Here is a 21,870-nt window from a genome sequence, read left to right as displayed (position 1 = left end):
AGAAATCCCTTTTTTAATATTAAACAGCCTATGTTTTTATGGTTAGCATTTTTCATTTGTTTTATTATCAGCTATTTGTGTTAAGTATTTGGCTCTGATAAACTAGATACAAATCCATTCTGTTTTGCAGGGTAAATGTAATTTTAACACTTACCCCGCATCATCAGTGACAGGCTGCACTTGACTCGGCTCATCCCGCCCACACGCGCTCTATCTGCCGCTTTAATCAGGAAAACATCCGCGGCCGTTTGTGGAGAGGAAATGGACCGTGACTGCTGATGGCGGGAAGATGGATAAGGGCGCATCGTCACCAATTGATGCTATCGCGCCCAGCGTGAAGGGCTGAGCCGCTAATTACCGTCTGCGGTGGTCAATCACTGGAATGGATGACAACAACACCTGTAGGAACACCGCGGAACATCCGCCCTCTAGTGCCCGGTAAACATGCAGCTCTTACCGCACTTCAGTGGCGTCCAATTCGCCCTCACAAACACTGCTCTCTCAACACTATAGACGACCAGGGGGATAGTTGTCACTTTTTACTCCAGTAAATATTTCCCAAGGTAGGTTTATTTTTTAAATAGTTATGTATAGATAGTATCTTGACTAGCTAGTCTTTTTGTACCTTGACGAAAAGCTAGTGAACATTTCCACTATCTAAAAAATGATTTCTTCTTTAGCGCAATACATGTAGGCTACTGGGGTAAGTTGTCACAGTACAATTTGCAATTAAATTCCCGAACTTTTCAGCCAAACTTTATGAAACAAGAATGTAAAAGGGAACACGAAACGAAAAAATTCTTGTATAATAACTTGTATAAAGTTATGTCTAACTTATAAAACGTTTAGATTTATAAATGAGACTTATTGTTAAAAATCTGCATTAAATGATAGATATTTGATTGAATATAGTATTTAATCAACTATTCTGAATGTGTTCTTTTTTATTGTTTCTTTGTCTAATTCAAAACACTCAAAAAGAATAAAATACATATTTTTTGGAAAAATGACTTCCATCTTAACGGTTTACTGTGATTTAATAAAACCCAAACTGAATGCAGAATTAGAAGTTCTGAAAGAAAGTCTGGGTTTGCAGTAATTCACAGTAATTACACTACACCGTTTCATTTGTTAAACCCGTGGAGTCCTTAGGAAATGCCATCTGCTTTGCCAAGCGTGGATGAAGCACAATTTTGGAGTCTATGAATAAATAAACACTTCCCCACCAGGCAATAATAATTCATGCGTTTTTTGTCTTTGAGCAGGGCATAGATGACACAAGGAATTCATATGCAATGCATTCCCCCCGAATTAAAACTTTAAATAGATGGCAGCAATCACACAAAATAAATGAACTGTCAAAGCAAAACTATTTACAAGCAGAGCAGAATCCCTGCAATTAAAAGCAAATTTGTTGCATGTTTGAGTAAGTGGTAGCAGATAGGACACAGAAGCAGCCGGCCGTGACAGACAGATTTCGGAGTGTACTTTCAGCTCTTTTCGCGTGGTCATGGCTCTTAGTAACATCGGTGGAGAACAAAACAGCCACTCCACTCGAATTCCTTACCATTTTACACCAGAGAGTGAGTTGACAGACATCTGCAGAGGCCATTACGCCCGACAATTATGATGTCAGGGACCATTTGCTTTGCTGTTATATAGACGAGTCACTTTCAAAATATACTATTTTGTAGCCCACTGTAATCACTAAATCATTGTGTCTTATGTAAACACCCACATTGTTTAACTGAAGTTCATTGTTTATGGAAATGCTATGACACTGAAAACATCAAATGCCTCATTATAAGGGAAATGTAAATCATTTTGAAATGAATTGAATGAAATATCTGAGGCTATAAGCATCATAATTTTGTTAATAGACATTTACCTTTATCTTATTCTGAACATTTACCACAAGGCCTATTTGAGTTCACTACAATTTTTTAAAATCTAATTTAAGTACAAATATCTAGGACTAAGCATTTCTAAATTAAGATACAAGGCCTATTTTATTTCACTACAATAAATAAATAAATAAAAATTAAACCTTATTAAAGTACAAACATCTAAACATTCCTGAAGTAAGATACATTCATATCAGAATCAAAATGACATAAGATATGAAGTCTTGTTTTCTGAAAAAATGTGTCAAAATATGGGTTTATGCTTAAAACAAGAAAAAAAAATCTATATTGTTGTTATTTTGACCATTCATAAGGCCTATTTGAGTTCATTACAAAATAAATAATTAAACAAACAAATACATACATGAATAAAAATGAAATCTTATTAAAGTACAAACATCTAAACATTCTTAAATTAAGATATTTACATGATAAAAAATGACATAATAAGATATGAATATGTGAGTTTATGCTTAAAACATAAAAAAATCTCTATATTATTAGTATTCTGAGTCTGACTATATACCATAATGCCTATTTGAGTTCACTACAAACAAACAAACAAAAAAGAATGAAAACGTATTAAAGTACAAACACCTAACCATTCCTAAATAAAGATACATTAACGTGAGAATCAGAATGGCAAGATAGAAGTCTTGTTTTCTGAAGAAAAAAAAGAAAAGTCAAAATTATGTGACTTTATGATTAAAACAAGAAAGAAAGTGCCTATACTAGTGTTATTTTGACCTTTTACTAAAAGCCTATTTGAGTTCACTACAAAAATAAATAAATATGAAATTTTACAAACATCTAAACATTACTAAATTAAAATACATTAAGTCTTGTTTTCTGAAAAAATGTGTCACAAGAGTTTAAGCTTATGCAAGGAAACAAAACTTTATATTATGGTAAGAAAAATAATACTGTTTTCCCCTTCAAATTATTTTTTATAGACCATTGGCAGATATTTGTGCTTGTTTTAAGCATAAACTTTTCATTTTAATAAAATTTTGCTTCAAAAATAAGTAAGTAAAATCATTTTGCAGTGTTCTTGTATAAATTCTAAAAAAAAATTGTGATCAATGAACAACGTGAAATTTCCTTAATATGAAGCAACAGGTATCTGCCTATCTCTCCATCTCTCACCCCACCTCTTTGGGTGACCCAGTGGGACAATAAGGCAATGACAGATAAGGAATGATTTGCTAGAAGCAAAACCTTTAAAATAAACAAACCATTAGGCTGTGTTCTGAGGGGAACTAGTGCTGCAAGCCGCCTGAGTGATTCTAATTCAGGTGAATTGCAGACAAATTTCGCTGGCAACTCGCAGCTGTGATAATAGCGACCAGTCTAGAGCCTGCACAGTGTCCAGGCCAGTACCCAGAACCTTGGTTCGCTCACACAGCCTAGTGTTCTGGTTCATAACACAACACCTCGCAGAGCACACAAGCTTTAGTGTGCGTGTATACGTGTTTGTGTGTGCGAGTGGGTGGGGTGTCAGGAAGACAAAGAGGGAAAACTTAGTGCCATGTTTTTCTACCTGCGAAGCGTGTTTATGTTCTGTTTCTCTGGTTTCAAAGTGTGTGTTCCAGACTGTAGAGGAAACCAGAATCATTCAAATGAAAGTGCTTTGATTGAATAGTGTTTTTCCTGCATCTGGCACAAACCATTTAAATTTTAGCTTTTGCCGTGACAATAGACCTGCTGGTCTATTTGAATGCGCAATGATGTGTCAAACCGTTTGAGTTTAAGTTGTGCATTTATGACAAAACACTCTAGATATCACTGATAAGGTGTAGCTTATGTTTCCACTCGTTCATATGAAAAATTATTAGACTGGCTCAGGTTTGAGCAAACTTATCTTGCACTCTGAGGCATATTACATTTTCATATGCCTATATTTAAATGCTGTCTAGAATGTGCCCTTTCTTTTACCACCTGCTATTAAATAATCAAACTGCAAATTGTGAGCTTTGTCCGATGGTGAATACTATCCACCTTTTTTCTTTAATGCGAAGTGCGTCTATGGGTGAGACTGCCAGTTCAATAGCAACTATAGGGAAATAACAAGAATAACAATGTGCAGTAAACGGTAAAACTATTTGCACTACAAACCAGTGTGTTTATAATTAAGATAATACATTCAAATAATATGGTAAGACACACCAATTTGCAATATAAAGCAGCAAAACAAGCTGTTTTGTACAGGTAAAAATAGCTGGACGTGGATGAGACTGGAAGTCAGACCCATAAAATTTACAAATGGCTGTGTCCACTCTTACTGGAAGAAAAAGTTGGAGATAGTGTTTTGATGAAAAACCTCTCAGCTGTTAATAAAATAGCTATTGGTATTGTCAGTGTTGGGGGTAACGCATTACAAGTAACGTGAGTTGCGTAATCAGATTACTTTTTTCAAGTAACTTATACCCCTGGTTTCAAGGCTTAAGCCTAGTACTAGACTAAAATGTATGTCTGAGCTGTTTCAACTGAAAGAAACTTGCACTGACTGATCTTAAAATATATCAGTGCCTTTGTTTTGTTTTTATAAAAATGATTTAAATGTCCTAATTTTACTATGGCCTAATCCTGGCTTAGTCTAAGCCCCGTCTGTGAAACCGGGCTGTAAAGTAGCGTAAAGTACTTTAGTAGTAAAGTAGTTTTCCCATTTATTGCACTGCACTGCGTTCATAATTAATGTAACACATTAAAATAATATGGTAAGACACACCAATTTGCAATATCATGCAGCAAAACCAGCTGTTTTGTACAGCTGAAAATAGCTGGAAGCAAATGACACTGGAAGCCAGGCCCATTAAATTTACAAATGGTCGCGGTCTATCGTACTTGTGTAATACTATTGTGTTTTGTACATTCAGCAAAGCTAGTTTGATTGTATTAAATTAAATGCTGCATTCATTAAATCCGCAAATACTGTTTTCATGACGCATCATCAATCGGCCATATTGGTTGCACGGAGCGTAAACTATGCCATTGAACCAAACGAAACTTGCATATTTTGCTGATTATTGCTGCTAAAAATGGTCAATTATTGTCATGTTTTGGGTTGTACTAATCGGTCATAACGAGAAAAAACATTTGGAGTACTATAGACTGCCAAAAGTTATAACAACCTGAACCAGGATTTCCAGAGCAAGAATCTATCCATTAGGCTAATATCTTAATTAATACTGCTTGTATGTATCTTTACCATCTATTAACTTTAGTTTGACAAAATATTACACCCTTTCCTGCTTACTAAGTCCTTCTCTATATGATTTATCAGCTTCCACATATTTTTCTATGGTTTTAGACAGCATAAACGTATTCAGTAGTACATTAATTGTGCAGTTCATGCTGTTGTTTACATCCGAATATTTGCCAATATGTAACTGACCAAATCGTGATGTGAGTGGTGCAAACCCATTATTTTCACTGACACGCCAATTCAGATACTTTTTTTTTAATTGTAAAACTTGTAAAAACATACAAGAACAGGGAAATTAGACATTGATAAAATCCTACAACGAACAATCATAAAGATAAATACAGAAAAAACAATATTCTGGATTTGCGTACATCAAATTATGGTGTTATCCATACAGAAAATTAAAGTATAAAAATAAATTAAATCCTTTTAGAAAAATTGTCATAATGCAACAAATATTTGGCACTCTTTTTGTTATTTGTAAGTCTAAAAGATGAAACAAGAGAATCAAGTTCAGCATGCCAATTCGGATACTCGACCAGGGCTCAACACTTTGTGGCACGTAACGTAAAGTGCGTAAATACAGCGCCACTAGTGGCACCAAACGAAATTGCGCTTTGTTTTGAGCGAATAACAACTCTAGCTCGGCGAAAAATTGGTGGGAATTGTAAAAATGTTGTTAAGAAACAGTCTGAGCAGAGCAATGACACGGTCTCGAGCACTTGATTGCACGCTGTGATCCGCTTCAGCCGCAGGTTTCTTCTCAGCGGGATGTCATTACGCTAAAGTTCTCACACGCGGAGCCCCACACACGGACGCACGTGCGCCGGGCTGGGGGGTGGATGAATGGCCACACCGAGCTCTGCTTCTGATCAAGAGCTGGCCGGCCGGGAGAGTGTGTAAGGAAATACTCTGGTGGGACCATCAGAGCGCATTAGACTGACCGAGAGCAGCCTGGGGGAAACGCAGCTGCCCAGAGAGCACACTGCAGCAGTATTTCATCAACCTTAAATTATTCGCCTTTAATCCCACCGTATGCGAGTCACACCAAGAACGAGCGGTCAGTAGCATATTTGTGTTTACAGGTTTTCTGTTAATTACTCTCTAGGACGACTGCAGTCAAAATCATTTACAGAGGACATAATAACACGAGTCCCATTTTTATGTACCTAAAACATGCAAGAAGAAAACGAGTCTCGCCATTTTGGCTTCTAGCTTGACATTACTTTATATAAATTGCCAAACCCAACAATCTGACATCCTCTCAAAAGATTGAGCGTGTGTGACTCGGAATGCTGATGTACCTCCCAAACTAAGCCTTGACTGTTTGTAAACAGTCTGTCCTTTCTCAAAAGTACCTATGATAATTGCTCTAGGAAGTGCAATTGCAGCAGAACTACCTAATTTGGCATTGAGCTTCTAGCTGTATGCTTGAGTGATCCTAATTGCTCTGGGACTGTGCATTTATTATTTCTTTATCTGTAGTCACACCCTCCCCCAATACAGCCAACAACTGCGGGCAAAAGTAAATCACATTTACGGTTGTTTTTTGACATGTTTAACCTGTAAACATGTACAGGGTGAACCATTTTTACAAGATACTGTTTAGGTGTGTTTCTAGATGTCAAAAAACATAATAGTGCAAAAGTTTTTGTGTTGGCAAATGACAATTAGTATTGATAGTTTTGTTAACTTCTGTCTTAAAATACGGCAGATATTTTTATACATATTAAAAATCAAATACTCAATTTAAACCCTTTGGTTCACTCAGACTGAATAAGCCTAGATGACCAAAAAAAAAAAAAAACCCATTATATTTGTTTGAATGACACCTTTTTAAACAAGGAAGAGTAATCAATAACTTATTAAATTAACTCAAACGATTACCTTTTGCACTATTTCTGACTATATACATTTACTAAGATATGCTTAAAATTTGGTATAGAAAGAATTTTCACTCAGAAATTGCTCATTTTTACAAATAATTGCAAAGAAATGATAAGTAGCAGTCAATTAAACCTGAAATTGAAGTATTGTGATGCAAAGCAGAATTTTCAGCATCATTACTCCAGTCTTTAATGTCAAATGATCCTTTAGAAATCATTCTGATATGGTGATTTATTGTGAATGTTGGAAACAGTTGTGCTGCTTAATATTTTTTGGAACATACTTTTTGTCACGATTCTTTGATGGATAAAACATTATAAAGAACAGCATTTATTTAAAATTAGAAACCTTTTTCTTTCTTCATTCAGCAACGATGTGTTAAATTAATAAAAAGTGATAGCAAAGACTATTATTGTTAGAAAATATTTTATTTTGAATAAATGCTGTTCTTTTGAACTTTTTATAACCGTTTCCAATGTTGATAATAAATGAGCATATTAGAATGATATGTGACACTGAAGATTGAGTAATGGCTGATGAAAATTCAGCTTTGTGTCACAGAAATAAATTATATTTTCAAGTATATTAAAATAGAAAAGTATTGTTTTAAATTGCATTTTTTTTCTGTATTTTTGATAAAATAAATGGAACTTTGATGAGAATTGACTTCTTCAAAGAACATAAAAAATCGTATTGATTCCAAACTTTTAAAAAGCAGTGTAGTAACGTGGAATTTAAAGTTGGTGAAACATCTTGCCCCTACTATTTGATTAGACCAGTAAAATGTGCTGGAACATAAAATCTAACCAAACTTTCTTTTGTCTTCACATCACATTTGAGCCGTCCACAGTACATGTTCTCCCTCATTAGCCTTGCCAGAATGGTTTATGTGCACAAACACTGCTTGATGAAAACTGCGTTTCATTTCATTCATGGCTCGTCACAGATTAATTCCCATCAGTGGTTTTCATCTGTAATTCCGCTCGATGTGACGCTAATAGCGTGATTTGTCTGTGAGGTGTTAGTGATGTCTGCCTTAATAGACACGACCCACTCAAACACAAGGATAGAATAACACGTCGCTCAACAAAGATGTTTTTTTGCGTGCACTTCCACCTTTCCATTGACAGCTGCTGTCACCAGCGTGTTATAAAGAACTCCATATGCTTGTGTACTGCCTTTGACGTCTTCTTTAACACATTTGAACACATGAACAGTCACCTCAACTGTCCCCAGGGAAAGGTGGAGAGTGCATTTGCTGGGTGTGATAAATTGAACCCAAAAGTTGGCAACGCTGCGGCAGTCAAATCTATTCAAGCGGTGAAGATCCTGCATATCCTCAGATTAGCGTAATTATAATAATTATACTAACAATAATGCGTTAATGTTTTATTCTAGTGATTTTTTAACAGGCACAGCAGTGAATGCGTTCTATAGCGCAATAATAGCGTAAATATTTTGCTGTCAGTCATCTCGCTCGTAAACAATCAGGTGTTGTTTTGATGTTCAGACACCATATAATTCATAGTGTCTGGAAACAAGACAAAGAAATAGTTCACCCACAAAACCAAATGCAGGCATTATTTACTCACCCTAGTGCCTAACCCACATTCACATATAGAGAATGGATTAGTTTTGTTTGTTTGTCCGAAATCAAAAGATATGTCATATGGTTATCATGACAACTTAAATCTATCTCAGCTACTAACGCAAAACTATTGTATGCTTCAAAAGCCTTAGAATATAGTGCATAAGGCATATGAATTGCTTTTTTTGTCCTTTTTGAAACTTGACAGCACCTGATAATTAAATGTCATTGTATGAAAAGAATTACGAAACCGTTCTTTAAAATTGTGTGAGAATTATGTACAAACAAGTATTTTTACTTGATCACATCAAGGCTGATCATTTGTGACCTTGTCCCACAAAACCAGTCATAAGGGTTAATACATCATCTGAATAAATAATCTTTCCATTGATATATGATTTGTTAGGATAGGACAATATTTGGCTGAGATGCAACTATTTGAAAATCTCAGGGAAAGTATTAAAATATAAAATATTGAGAAAATCGCCTTTAAAGTTGTCCAAATGAAGTTCTTAGCAATGCATATTATTAATCAAAAAATAAGATTTGACATATTTATGGTAGGAAATTTACAGAATATCTTCATGGAACACGATCTTTACTTAATATCCTAATGATTTTTGGCATAAAAGAAAAATCGATAATTTTGACCCATACAATGTATTTTTGGTTAATGCTACAAATATACCTGTGCTACTTATGACTGGTTTTGTGGTCCGAAATCACATTTTATATTGAGCATTTTTTATACATTTTGTGCTTCAGTTTGTGTCAAATCTAAGAATTTAATGTTGTATTTAGGTTAATTATGATTTTGTTTTATTATGAGTTATTTATTGATTTATTTTGTGGTGGCTTTCAGCAACTACGCTTTTTTTAATCTTTCATTATATATAGCATGACCTAATAGGCTTGGATGTAGAGGGTGTTAGTGTAGGCTGTCTTGTCGACCACCCCCTGGGAGAGTTGGAGAGTCTGTTTGTTGGGTGTGATAAATTGGTCACATGCTTGAACCTAAAGGTTGGCAAATTAACAGTTAATTAGGGCTTGATAAATAGCAGATCTGCTCTAGCCCCATTCAGCTGCTGCAGGCCCTCTCTCGACCCAGTCTCTCTAAGGCAAGTGTTTATGTGCTGGTAACAAGTGTCGATGCAGACTGTTATGTCTGCATTTTGTCACATGAGGGGATTGCTCTCAGATGTGCTCCTTCCCCCAAGCGTACTCACACACACGCGCAATACACATCTATGCTCAGGTTACTGCACACGGCACCCTTTTTCGTCCAACACACACATAATCTAAAACCTCAGCCTACTCTGACCCTTCAGGAAGAGCTTCGCTGTGCTCTTTGCAGGCAGATTTATCACATTCGTCGACACTGGTACATGGAACTTATCCTTTATGTTCTTTAAGAAAATGTTTAACTAGTGATAGTGAAGATAGTTACTTGTAAGATAGTTACAATATTATTTATTGTAGTGTCTATACAGAACATATTGTAGCACAACATGTATTGATGATGATGCAAATGTACCTTGGGCTAATTTCAATCCTCTTTCTCCTCACAAAATTGTGACCCTGGACCACAAAACCAGTCTTAAGTAGCACAGGTATATTTGTAGCAATAGCCAACAATACATTGTATGGGTCAAAATTATAGATTTTTCTTTTACGCCAAAAATCATTAGGATATTATTTAAAGATTATGTTCCCTGAAGATATTTTGTAAATTTCCAACCATAAATATATAAAAACTTAATTTTTCATTAGTAATATGCATGGCTAAGAACTTCATTAATGCACCCTCACATTTTAGATATTCAAATAGTTGTATCTCAACCAAATATTGTCCTATTCGAACAAACCATACAACAATGGAAAGCTTGTTAAAAATGGACCCTTATGACTGGTTTTGTGGTTCAAGGACGCAATTGTAATTTTAGTAATGATACGTGGGTATTTAAATGTTATTAAAACAGAAATCTGTTGTGAGCAGTGAAATTGTTCTTCTAATGTCATTCTTTTTAGTTTTGGTGTAGATCTTTTAAAAACAAATTAAATTATGTAAAATTTACGCAAAATTTATCTGTACTTTAGAAATTATGAATGGTTTTGTATCGTTTTAGTCTCTGATTTAGTAGCAGTATTACATTACTTCACTAATTGTCATGTTTTTATCAATGTGATGGCCTACTTTAGAAAATCAGACCAGGCGATATACCGGTAGACACAATTAACTGGTACAGTTTTTTTTTTTGCCACTTTCTAGGCCTTGAACAATTAAATAGACACACTTGTATGTGTCAGCATGTCTGTCTTAGGTATCCTTGTAAACACAGTAATTTAGGTCTTAAGTGGAAGCAAACAGCTGAGAAAGAAATCTTTTGGATCTAGGCAGCTCTTATGTTATCTTATTCATGTTAATCAAACAACAAAAGAGAGAAAATCTCTCACTGCTCTTGACTAAATCACTTTTGTAACTTTAATAAGAAGTCTAATTAATATACACAGTGAGGATATGCTGTGTTTGTACATTTTACATTTGATTACTTTATGCAATGTATGTAACATTTCCTATTTATTTGTTCACAGTAGATTTTTTTGGCCTATTGTAATTAGTTTCTTATTCTTATTTAATCACTGATTACTTGTTTTCAGTGAGCTTGATTTTTTAAATTTAGGCTAGTATTAGTTTTTTGTGATATTGACATTGGCGACAAGAATTATGAAATTAAGCATTTTTAAGCATTGCGTTTTAAAAACAAGTGATTTTAAGCCGTTAAAGCGCAATCAGCAGCAAAAGAGAACTCATTTAGCTAGTGCTCATAGAGCTAACATGAGAGTTTTTTTTATCTTTAATCACCTTTTTATTTAATGCGGAAATAAGCCTATGGGTGAGACTTCTGGTTCATTAGCAGCTATAGGGAAATAATGAGAAGAATAACAACCTGCAGTAAACGATACAACTATTTGCACTACAAACCATGCTTATAATTAAGATAATACATTAAAAAAGTGGTAAGACACCAGTTTGCAACAGCAAGCAGCAAAACAAGCTGTTTTCTATGGCTAAAAATAGCTTGAAGCCGATGAGACCAGAAGTCAGACCCATACAATTTGGCTGCGCCCACTCTTACAGAAAGAAAAAGGTGGATAGGCCTTGAGTGTTTAAATACAAACACTTGTATATGTCTGTATGTAAATGCTTGTAAATTTTTATAGTATCAAACAATTTACTCACCCCCTTGTCATCCAAGATGTTCATGTCTTTCTTTCTTCAGTCATAAAAAATTATGTTTTTTGAAGAAAGCATTTCAGGATTTCTTTCCATATAATGGACTTCTGTGGTGCCCACGAGTTTGAACTTCCAAAATGCAGGTTACATGCAGCTTCAAAGGGCTCTAAATGATCCCAGCCGAGGAAGAAGGGTCTTATCTAATGAAACGATCTGTTATTTTCTAAAAAAAAAAAAAAAAAAAGGACAATATCTATACTTTTTAACCTGAAATGTTCATCTTGTCCAGCTCTGCATGTACTCCATGTATTCCGGTTCAAGACAGTTCGGGTAGGTCAAAAAACTCCCATCTCATTTTCTTCTCCAACTGCAAAATTATATTGCCTATATCACTGCAGAAGTACCAGCCCAGTGTTTACAAAGTGAACATGCAAAGAAGGTCAAATGCCCTTTACACAAAAAAATAAAATAAAACAGCGGTAGGACTATTTTGAAAGAGAAAATGAGATGGGAGTTTTTTGACCTATCCTAACTCTGTCCGGAATACACAGAGTTCACGCAGAGCTAGACAATACAAGCATTTGAGGTTAAAAAGTATATAAATTCACATTTTTTTTTAGAAAATAACTGATCGTTTTACTAGATAAGACCCTTCTTTCTCAGCTGAGATCATTTAAAGCCCTTTGAAGCTGCATTTAAACTGCATTTTGGAATTTCAAACTTTGGGGCATCATAGAAGTCCACTATATGGAGAGAAATCCTGAAATGTTTTCCTCAAAAAACATGATTTCTTTTACGACTGAAGAAAGAAAAACATGACATCTTGGATGACAAGAGGGTGAGTAAATTATCTGTACATTTTTGTTCTAGAAGTAAACTTCTCCTTTACTCCATCTCTGCTTGTATTAATAATATATATGATTGGATGACCAGTAATTTTCTCAAACTCAACACTGATAAAACAGATCTACTACTTGTTGGTTCACCTAAAAATATTGCTTCTTTCTGTACTGAGAATGTTAACATTGCTGGGACCATTACCCGACCCTCTGCCAACGTTAAAAACCTAGGCATAATCTTTGACTCCACTCTCTCCTTCCTACCTCACCTCTCTTCAATCACTAAAACTGCTTTCTTCCACCTTCGCAATATCGCACGTTTACGTCCCTTCTTAAATATCAATGATGCTGAGACACTGGTTCACGCCTTCATCACTTCTCGTCTTGACTACTGTAATTCCCTTTTCTATGGTCTGCCAAACACAACTTTAAATAAGCTTCAATACATTCAGAACTCTGCAGCCAGGGTCCTCACCTCTTCAAAGAAATCCTGTCACATTACTCCCATCCTATATGGACTTCACTGGCTTCCCGTTCGTTTCCGTATCAATACAAGATTCTCCTCATCACCTTTAAAGCACTTCATGGTCTTGCTCCCCTATATATTTCAGATCTCATTCATACCTACTCCCCTCCTCGCACACTACGCTCTTCAGAAACTGGTTTGTTGTCTGTTCCACGCTATAGGTTATCATCATTTGGTAAGCGAGCATTTTGTATCTCAGCCCCCACACTTTGGAATTCCATTCCCAAACACATTCGTGATTTGTCCTCAGTACAGGATTTCAAAACTCACCTTAAAACATATCTCTTCCTCTCTTATTTCTCTGATGACTAACTGCATTTTCTGCTCATGCCTGGTTCACCATTTCATGTAATCGTACTTGTATGTAAATGTATGAATATCTTTGTCTTGTTTTTTGCTTTCTCCCTTTTGTTTCCCTCCCTCGCTGTAATATGTATATGTTTCTGATATTGTACAGTGTCCTTGAGTTTGTAGAAAGGCGCTATATAAAATAAACTTATTATTATTATTATTATTATTAAAGCAAAATTAACTACATTGTGATATATACCGTTACCGTAAAATAAAATGACTCATATCGTGATATAAGATTTTGGTCATATCGGCCACCCCTAATTCAGTGTAAAGTGTGGATGAGGGGTAAAATTGCATTTTATTTTAAGTATGTATATTTTTCAGGTTTGTCGAAATATATTTTACATATACTGTAGTCTGATGACACTAGGCTCAGTAATCTGATATGATATGGTGTTTTGTTTTGAATAACAGTATGCACACAAAATATGAATTCATATTGTAGACGTTTCACCAGTTTTTAGTTTTATGTTAGAGCGTTTTTCTGTTTTAGCCTAGGCAGGCGGTTTGATTGTAACATTGGCCTTTGTGTACTTGTAACTTAATTTTTTAATTAAGTTGTACATTCGGTTGACACAGTAATGACTGCAATTATGTCAAAGATTTTTGGCTAAGTTTCAAAGTTTTCTGGGCGTGTTATTAAGAGAAGTAAGAAACAATAGACTTAATATTCCTGTTTATAAAACCTGATATTATACCTTAGTGTGTGCATGCACTTGCACACACACATGTGCACTTTGCTCAGTTTTCACTTGTATAAACTCTGTGTTCCAAATGTAATTGTCACTGGCTCATCAAGAGCTCTTACATAAATGGACATTCTTAGTGTCGGTGGTGTCCATCTCTGCAAATTAAACTGTGGCAAGAGAGGAAGGGTAGTTTGTAAAAACATGCTCTGTGACCCCTTAGAGAGTCATTCATGTTTCAACAGTGGAGCGTGGGGCCAGGAGACGGGAGGAAACAGGAGCATGTATGGACATTAATTACTCTATGTGCGGTACTGCTGAAGTAATAATGTGTTGCAGTTCCTAGACTGACAGCCAGAACTCCCTGGCACTTCATCAAGCAACCTGACACTGAATATACAGTCCATTTGATTGGAAAGAGCTGCAGATGCCCTGCTTTAAGGACTAATGAAGTCAGATATAAGCATGTAAATTCATTAACCGCAGGTTGCGGTTGTCACGGTCCTGTGCTCTCAAACCAAGTCAAACTTGGGACTGTGAGGAGAGGTTAAAAATGAGATACCAGAAATGTGAGAAAATGAACAAGAATATGAGAACTGTCATTAAAAATAAAACTGCTCACGGTTTATAAAAGTGGACTTGTTAGATGTCCAAATATTGTACTCTTTTTTTCCATCTTAGAAAAAAGTAATTCAGTTTGTGCGTTTATTATTATTTTTATTATTATAATTATTCATCTATTTTTTTTTCCACACAGATATTTCACAACCCAACCAGACAGCTGTCGGATAATCTAACTTTATGGTTGTCAGCAAACTACAATGCCATATCAAGAAAGCAAGTGACATCGGGACTCCCACACGTTGGATTTGGACAGACAGGATTACTTTAGACATCCGTAAGGATATGATGTGAAACTTAAAAAAAAGTAATAATGTAGTACATATGTAGTCAGCCAAACAATCCCTGACAAGTGAATACTTCATTTGATTCCCTACGTCCAGCAATCAGTCAGAATCAAAGCAGCTGCTTTGGCTCAGAGTACCAGTGTTGCTCTAATCAACACCATTTACCCTGATCTTGGCAGCTTTGCTGAAGGCAGAGACGGCACATGGTGCAACTGAGCGGTGGCGTGGCCCGCAACTCTTAGACACAGTCATTAGCAATAATGCTTATTATGTTAGTGTTCCTGGTTGGTCGCCAGCTAAAAGTTAAGTTTTATGTATCCTTGAATTAACCGAAGAGCCAAGCTGAGATGCATATTAAAGCAATTTCACACAAGCGTGCTGTGGTACTAAATGTTCAGTACGACAGCATGTTTAACAGAGAAACATCGCATTTAAACAATATTTAAAGGCATAGTTTACCCAAAAATGAAAATTCTGTCATTAATTACTCATCCTCATGTCTTTCCAAACCTGTAAGATATTAGTTTATCTTCAGAACACAAATTAAGATATTTTTTTGATGAAATCCGAGAGCTTTCTGATCCTGCATAGACAGCAACAGTACTACCACGTTCAAGGCCCTGAAAGGTAGTAAGGACATTGTTAAAATAGTCCATGTGACATAAATGGTTCAACCTTAATTTTATGAAGCTAAGAGAATACTTTTTGTGCACAAAGGAAGCAAAAATAATGACTTTATTTAACAAATTTGTCTGGATTCTACGTCAGAACACTGGCTCCTGTGTCAGCAACACCACACGCCTGTGTTGTGGTACTTTTGTAAATTTGTGTTGAAGACTGACAGGGCAGAGAAGAAATTATTGAATTGAAGTTGTTATTTTTGTTTTCTTTGAGCAAGTATTGATGAGCTTCATAAAATTCAAATATCAAGAATATATTAATTTGTGTTCTGAAATGTCTTAGCGGTTTGGAACAACATTAGGATAAGTAATTAATGACAGAATTTTCATTTTTGGGTGAACTTTCTTTAATATTGAGTATCTTGCATTTTAGACAAAATTCAGCCAATTTTTTCCTCTTAAAATAAAAGTGGTTTTCGGAAAAAGCCAAAGCATGACGCATTGCAAGTAATTTTTCTGGTTAAAATATATCAAATGTTTTTTGTTTTTTTTTTCATTTGTTTAATTTTTTTGCAGTGTAATCAGTCTGTTCCAGCTCTAGGATTCCAGGTTTTTCCTTTTTCCATTGATACACTACCAGTCAAAAGTTTTTTAACAGTAAGATATTTAATGTTTTCTAATGAAGTCTCTTCTGCTCATCAAGCCTGCATTTATTTGATCCAAAGTACAGCTAAACAGTAAAATTGTGAAATATTTGTACTATTTAAAATAACTGTTTTCTATTTGAATATATTTTAAAATGGGTCATTCCCCAGCTCACATTTTTGATTTTGCTAATATTTATTAGCAAAGAAAGATAGAAAGATAGACATGTATAGTGATGAAAACCAAGATATTAAATGTCATGGATGAATATTTACTGAGTAATCCACTATTTTGTAGAGGGATGTCAAAATGGCAATTTTCATCTTAGATTTAGTTACAGGGGGTAAAAATGACTTCAGAAAGATGGCAGCATCATTATCTTATTTTTACACAGAGATTGGTAGTTATATTAGTAAAATCTGTTGCATTTAGCAATCTTTGTTGCATTATGTGCCAATGGTGACCATTCAAAAAAATTATATTTATGAGACTCAAACAGGTATGTTCTATGCAATTATTCTGAGAGGGAAACAATATACAATTGTAATTTCAACATTTTTTTTTTCAGACATTGTTCTTTAAATAAAATAAGTATCAGCTGTATACAAAGTGACTAACTTTTGGATTTTGACCACTGTAAATGGGTAACATTTAACAATCTGGACATTAAGCCTCATTGAGATCCTCATATCTCAGGGACTGAATGATGTAGGGCCTTGAAAATTAATATTCCAAAAGAAAAGTTCTTAACAACTAGAATATACAATCATATTGCAATATCTTTAATACTTCTTGAGTTATAGGCACACAAACTTTGGAAAAAGAATATTTATGGCACTCAGACTGGTATGTTCAATGCAGTTGTCTTGGCAGAAAGAAACGAGATCTCCAGTTTTAACATTATTTGTTTTTCAGACATTCCCCTTTAAAATAAAAGAAGTATCATATTTTTTTTAACTGACCCACATTTGGTTTTTGACCACTGAATATGTGTACATTTTAATGTTTTACTTATGAAGCCATGTTGAAGCTCCAATATCTCCAAAACCGAATCTCATAGGGCATTAAAAATAAAGATGCCAAAAGGAAAGTTTGTTAAGACCCAGTATCCAAAAGGGCATTAAAATATCTTTAATACCTCTTGAGTTACAGGCATGCAAACTTTGGAGAAAAAAGTGCTGTTTCCCCATTTTTGAATGGTCACCATTGGGACATAATGCAATAAAGATTGTTAACGTCAACATATTTTACTAATATAATACCAATCTCTCTGCAAAAAATAAGATAATGATGCTGCCATGCTGTCATTTTTAACCCCCTGTAACTTGACTCTGAATCTAAGGTGAAAATTGCTTTTTGACCTCCATCTACAATCTACATTACTCAGTAATTATTCATCCATGACATTTAATATTTTGGCTTTCATCACTATACATGTCTATTTTTCTTCAGAATAAATATTAGCAAAATCAAAAATTTGAGCCGGGGACCTCTGGTGGACACGGAATGACCCAAATGTAGTTTATTCATGTGATTTCAAAGCTGAACTTTTAGCAACATTACTCCAGTCACATGGTCCTTCAGAAATAATTCTAATATTCTGATTTGCTGCTTAAAAACACATTGTTGAAAACAGCTGAGTAATTTTTTTCCCAATTATACTGACTCCAAGCTTTTGAATGGTATATGGTGTATGATGTTACACATGCTTTTTATTTCAGATAAATGCTGATCTTTGGATCTTTCTATTCAGCAAAGAATTCTAAAAAAATGAACTCATTCTGTATTGATAATAACCATAATAAAAGAGTTTTTTTTTTTACAGGAAATCAGCATATTAGATTTCTGAAGGATCATGTGACACTGAAGACTGGAATAATGATGCTAAAAATGTAGCTTTGAACACAGGAACAAATTACATTTTAAAATATATTCAAATAGAAAATAGTAAATAGTAAAAAAAAATAAAAATGTTACTGTTTTTGTTGTACTTCGAATCAAATGAATGCAGGCTTGGTGAGCAGAAGAGACTTCTTTAAAAAACATTAAAAATCTTGCTGTTTAAAAACTTTTGACTGGTAGTGTATAATTTTTTTTGTTTTTGTTTTTTACAATTTTTAGTTTAAAACCATATTTTTATCTTACTGAACTGGAAAAAATCAACCAATTTTTTTTTTTTTTCGCAGTGTAATCTGTCCACTCAAACTCCAGGATTCTGGGTTTCCCATTTTCCATTTATTGTTCGCTGGTAAGAAAACAAGAGAAAACATTAAATCACACAGCTCACTTGCCGCTCACATACTCTGGTCTTGACCAGCGCAAACACAAGTAATTGAAGTGATACAAACAGTAAAGTGTCCCGGGGCTGTTGTATATATCAGATTAGAGGACTGAAACTAACTTGCGTATAATCCTTTTACATTCTTAAATGTAAGTGTTGGCCTGTAGAAACAGATTGTATCAGGGCAGGAAAACCCCTCTTTGAATATCTGGCTTAATCTTTTCTTGGCCTTGATCGTTCTCACAAAAATCTTCTTTTAACAATGCAATTGAGGAAGCGGAGGCACACCAAAAGTGGTTAAATGTGGTCTGGCTCGCCAGCGCACAGGCTGTGATGGACTTCCTTTGCAAAGTATTTCATTTTGGATACAGTCCCTTTCTAAACACAGCGCACCTGGGACAACAGCTTTGGTTCCAGACCCAGTGTTAATCAGCAGCAATGCATGCCTGCCAGCGGCTCGTATATACAATTAATACTGTGCCCTGACTTTTAACAGCCGATACCGTGGCTCTTATGAAAACAGAATACCGCAGAGTGCCACGACTCCAGCGTTTAGCCGAGGCAGAATGACAACATTTTTACGGAAATCTTCCTGATTGCTGAAAGGATCTTGAAGAATTTGCAGGGAAAGTGGTGAAGAAAAATATTTAAGCGGCCCTAATGCATTCTTTCATGAGCTGCGGTGTGTCCATTGCCTCGGCAATAAGACAAAACATACCCTGACGCTTGTCTCCTCGGGAAGACAAGTCGTTTCACATGAAGGTATCCATGACTAGGCCGTCTTAGTGTTTGACATTCCAGTATTGATTCCACTCAGAGGGTGTGGAGGGGATTTCCGCCGTAATCTCCAGTGAAAGAGCTAGGTTGGAACGTCTTATCTAACACCTATTTAGTCTGCCTTTTACAACGACACAAGTTGACACATGGTAAATATTCCTCTCTTTTTTTCTTCAAGCATCACTTGAAATCGCTAGATCTGCGGCTCAGAGAGCAAATCCACCTCATTTGTATTTTGAAACAGATATTGGCAACAATCTGATAACCCTCGAGATGATTATGACTGTATAGCTCTTCAGGGGCTTTTACATAAACAGGATAATGCAAAATGCTAGTGACTAATAGCCTATCAGAGACATGCACCCCGGCAGCATTGGAGAGAGGTCAGCCGTAGTCATTAAGTTAATGTTCGTCCACAGTTTGGGCTAAACACAGCACCTTTTATGGAATTATCATAATTAGTCTAACCATTAGCCTTAATGGGGAGTAATGGCCAGTTAGATGTTATTTGGTAAAACAACACGCCAGAGGCCGAAGGTGTTTTATTACGTCTCTATATTAAGCGTGTTCTGGAAGGTAGAAAATGTTTCCAGATCGAGGGCGAAGTTGGCTCTGTGCTAATTCAGTTTCCACATCAAGCAAAGGAAGGACCACCCACTAAGAAAGTCCAACTTGGCAAGTCTGTATGCTGTGACTCAGTTTAAGTTTCTGCGAATGTGATTGGACTTTTATGAGAAGCTCAACCTCGCTTGATAATGAAACGTTTTCCTTTTCGTTGGCATCGTGAGCGCTCTTGATCTCCTTGATTAATTCACTACAAACCGTAGTAGTTCTGATAAAACCTTGTATGAAACCACAACAAAACCCTTTCCACTAAAAATCTGTGTCAACTGTTTATCAAAATAGCATGATGTATTGCCTGGGAAAACCATAACCTCTGGCATCGGTATGTGCTACAATCATTTCTTTTTTCCTTTTTTAATGTGGCTTGTTTTATTCTGTGTTGTTCATTCCTTCGCTGCCCCTCTAATTGCATGTTTGCGTTTCATTCCCTTCGGGTTCCCCCGTCGAAAAGCTTTCGAACGACAAGGAGAACATGGCATCCGAAGGTAACTCTCATTCCAGCGGATGGGATCGAGCTTGTTAATCAAATGCTTTCCAGATCACACTTAAACTGGAGTAATTACTCTTTCCGAAGGAACCGCTGCACACAAAGGCTTTTGTAAACACGTCCAATAACTACTTAAATTGGCGCGCGAGTCGGCTAACAACCGGCTATTTGGTGTTGGAGGTGAAAAAAAGTGTGAAATATGAATGAAACGTCGCTGGGTTTTCTGTCGGAGAGATTTATGATACATTTATCAACTCGTTTTATGCCACAGTTGGTGTTTAAGCTTGGTCATGGGCCATTTGCTCCACACAAGCACCATCTTTCTTCATTTGACTGCACGGTGTCAGCCCTTGGAAGACATTTCCACAGCAAGAGTGCAGTTTCAAAAGCCCTGTCCTCCCCTTAGATAAACCTACTCTGGAGATGATGTATAAGGATCTAATTGCATTTCAGCTACATATTTCCTACCAAAATGACTTTATTGTACAATGTTATTGAGGTTAGGGGGTCACAGATCCATTTCTGCTGGTCTTGACGTGTAGAAACAGAACCCTACAGATTTGCAGGTTTGCAGGTCAATTGCTAAATGATAATGCTACTTGAAAAGAGAGTGAAGAAACAAAAGAGTACAGACGGTGAAAAGGCTTGTGAAATTTTATTTTGTGGACAGCAGTGTCCATATTCAGTTTGAATTTTCCTTTATTTAGATATTGGACTTGTTGGCAGAGGCTATTTACATGAACTCTGCCCACCAACGTGTGGTAGGGTTAGACATTATGTTGGTTCCAGTGAGTAAAATGAATACATTTTTGACACGATCGACCCGTGTTTGAATCTGCCTTTTGCCGAACTCTGTCATTTGAAGTCTTGGTGCAGTGGAATTGAATTACCATCAAAGCTTAACAAGTATGAAGTATCATCCACAGGTCATACAAATCAGCTTAAAGCTTAAAGATACGATTTAGTTTTATTATTGTAGGAATACATTTTTGACGTAATCAACCCCAGTTCGAATCCGCCTTTTGCCAAACATCACATCGGAAGAGCATCTATTTTCAATACACATTAAGGAAATAATTGAAAAGTGGATAATAACATGCCTCACAGGTGTTTATCAGTTAGGGTTAGGGTTTGGGTTAGATGTAGGGAGGTTATTGTCCCAAAGCAGTATCCATTTAATACTTTGAATAAAAATGATTATTTGCACTCAATACGTTATTATTACATACTGTTTTATAATGTACTACAATACTGAGGTGCAAATATCTGCCACTTGCACTAAGTAGTACAAAAAGCATGTAACT

At 35.6% G+C, this 21,870-nt stretch overlaps 1 protein-coding gene across 1 annotated transcript in view; it reads left to right on the top strand.

The window, feature by feature from the left end:
* The first annotated feature begins 1,510 nt into the window (after positions 1 to 1,510).
* The window catches only part of LOC141294268 (ephrin type-B receptor 2-like), an 86,035-nt gene continuing 65,675 nt past the window's right edge, over positions 1,511 to 21,870 (top strand). Inside the window, exon 1 of the mRNA XM_073826346.1 lies at positions 1,511 to 1,583. Within this exon, the coding sequence (XP_073682447.1) occupies positions 1,511 to 1,583 (73 nt within the window). The remainder of the gene's footprint in view (positions 1,584 to 21,870) is intronic.

This window comes from Garra rufa, chromosome 20, assembly GCF_049309525.1.
Source record: "Garra rufa chromosome 20, GarRuf1.0, whole genome shotgun sequence".
Classification (NCBI taxonomy): Eukaryota; Metazoa; Chordata; class Actinopteri; order Cypriniformes; family Cyprinidae; genus Garra; species Garra rufa.
This window is presented reverse-complemented; position numbering and strand designations above follow the sequence as displayed.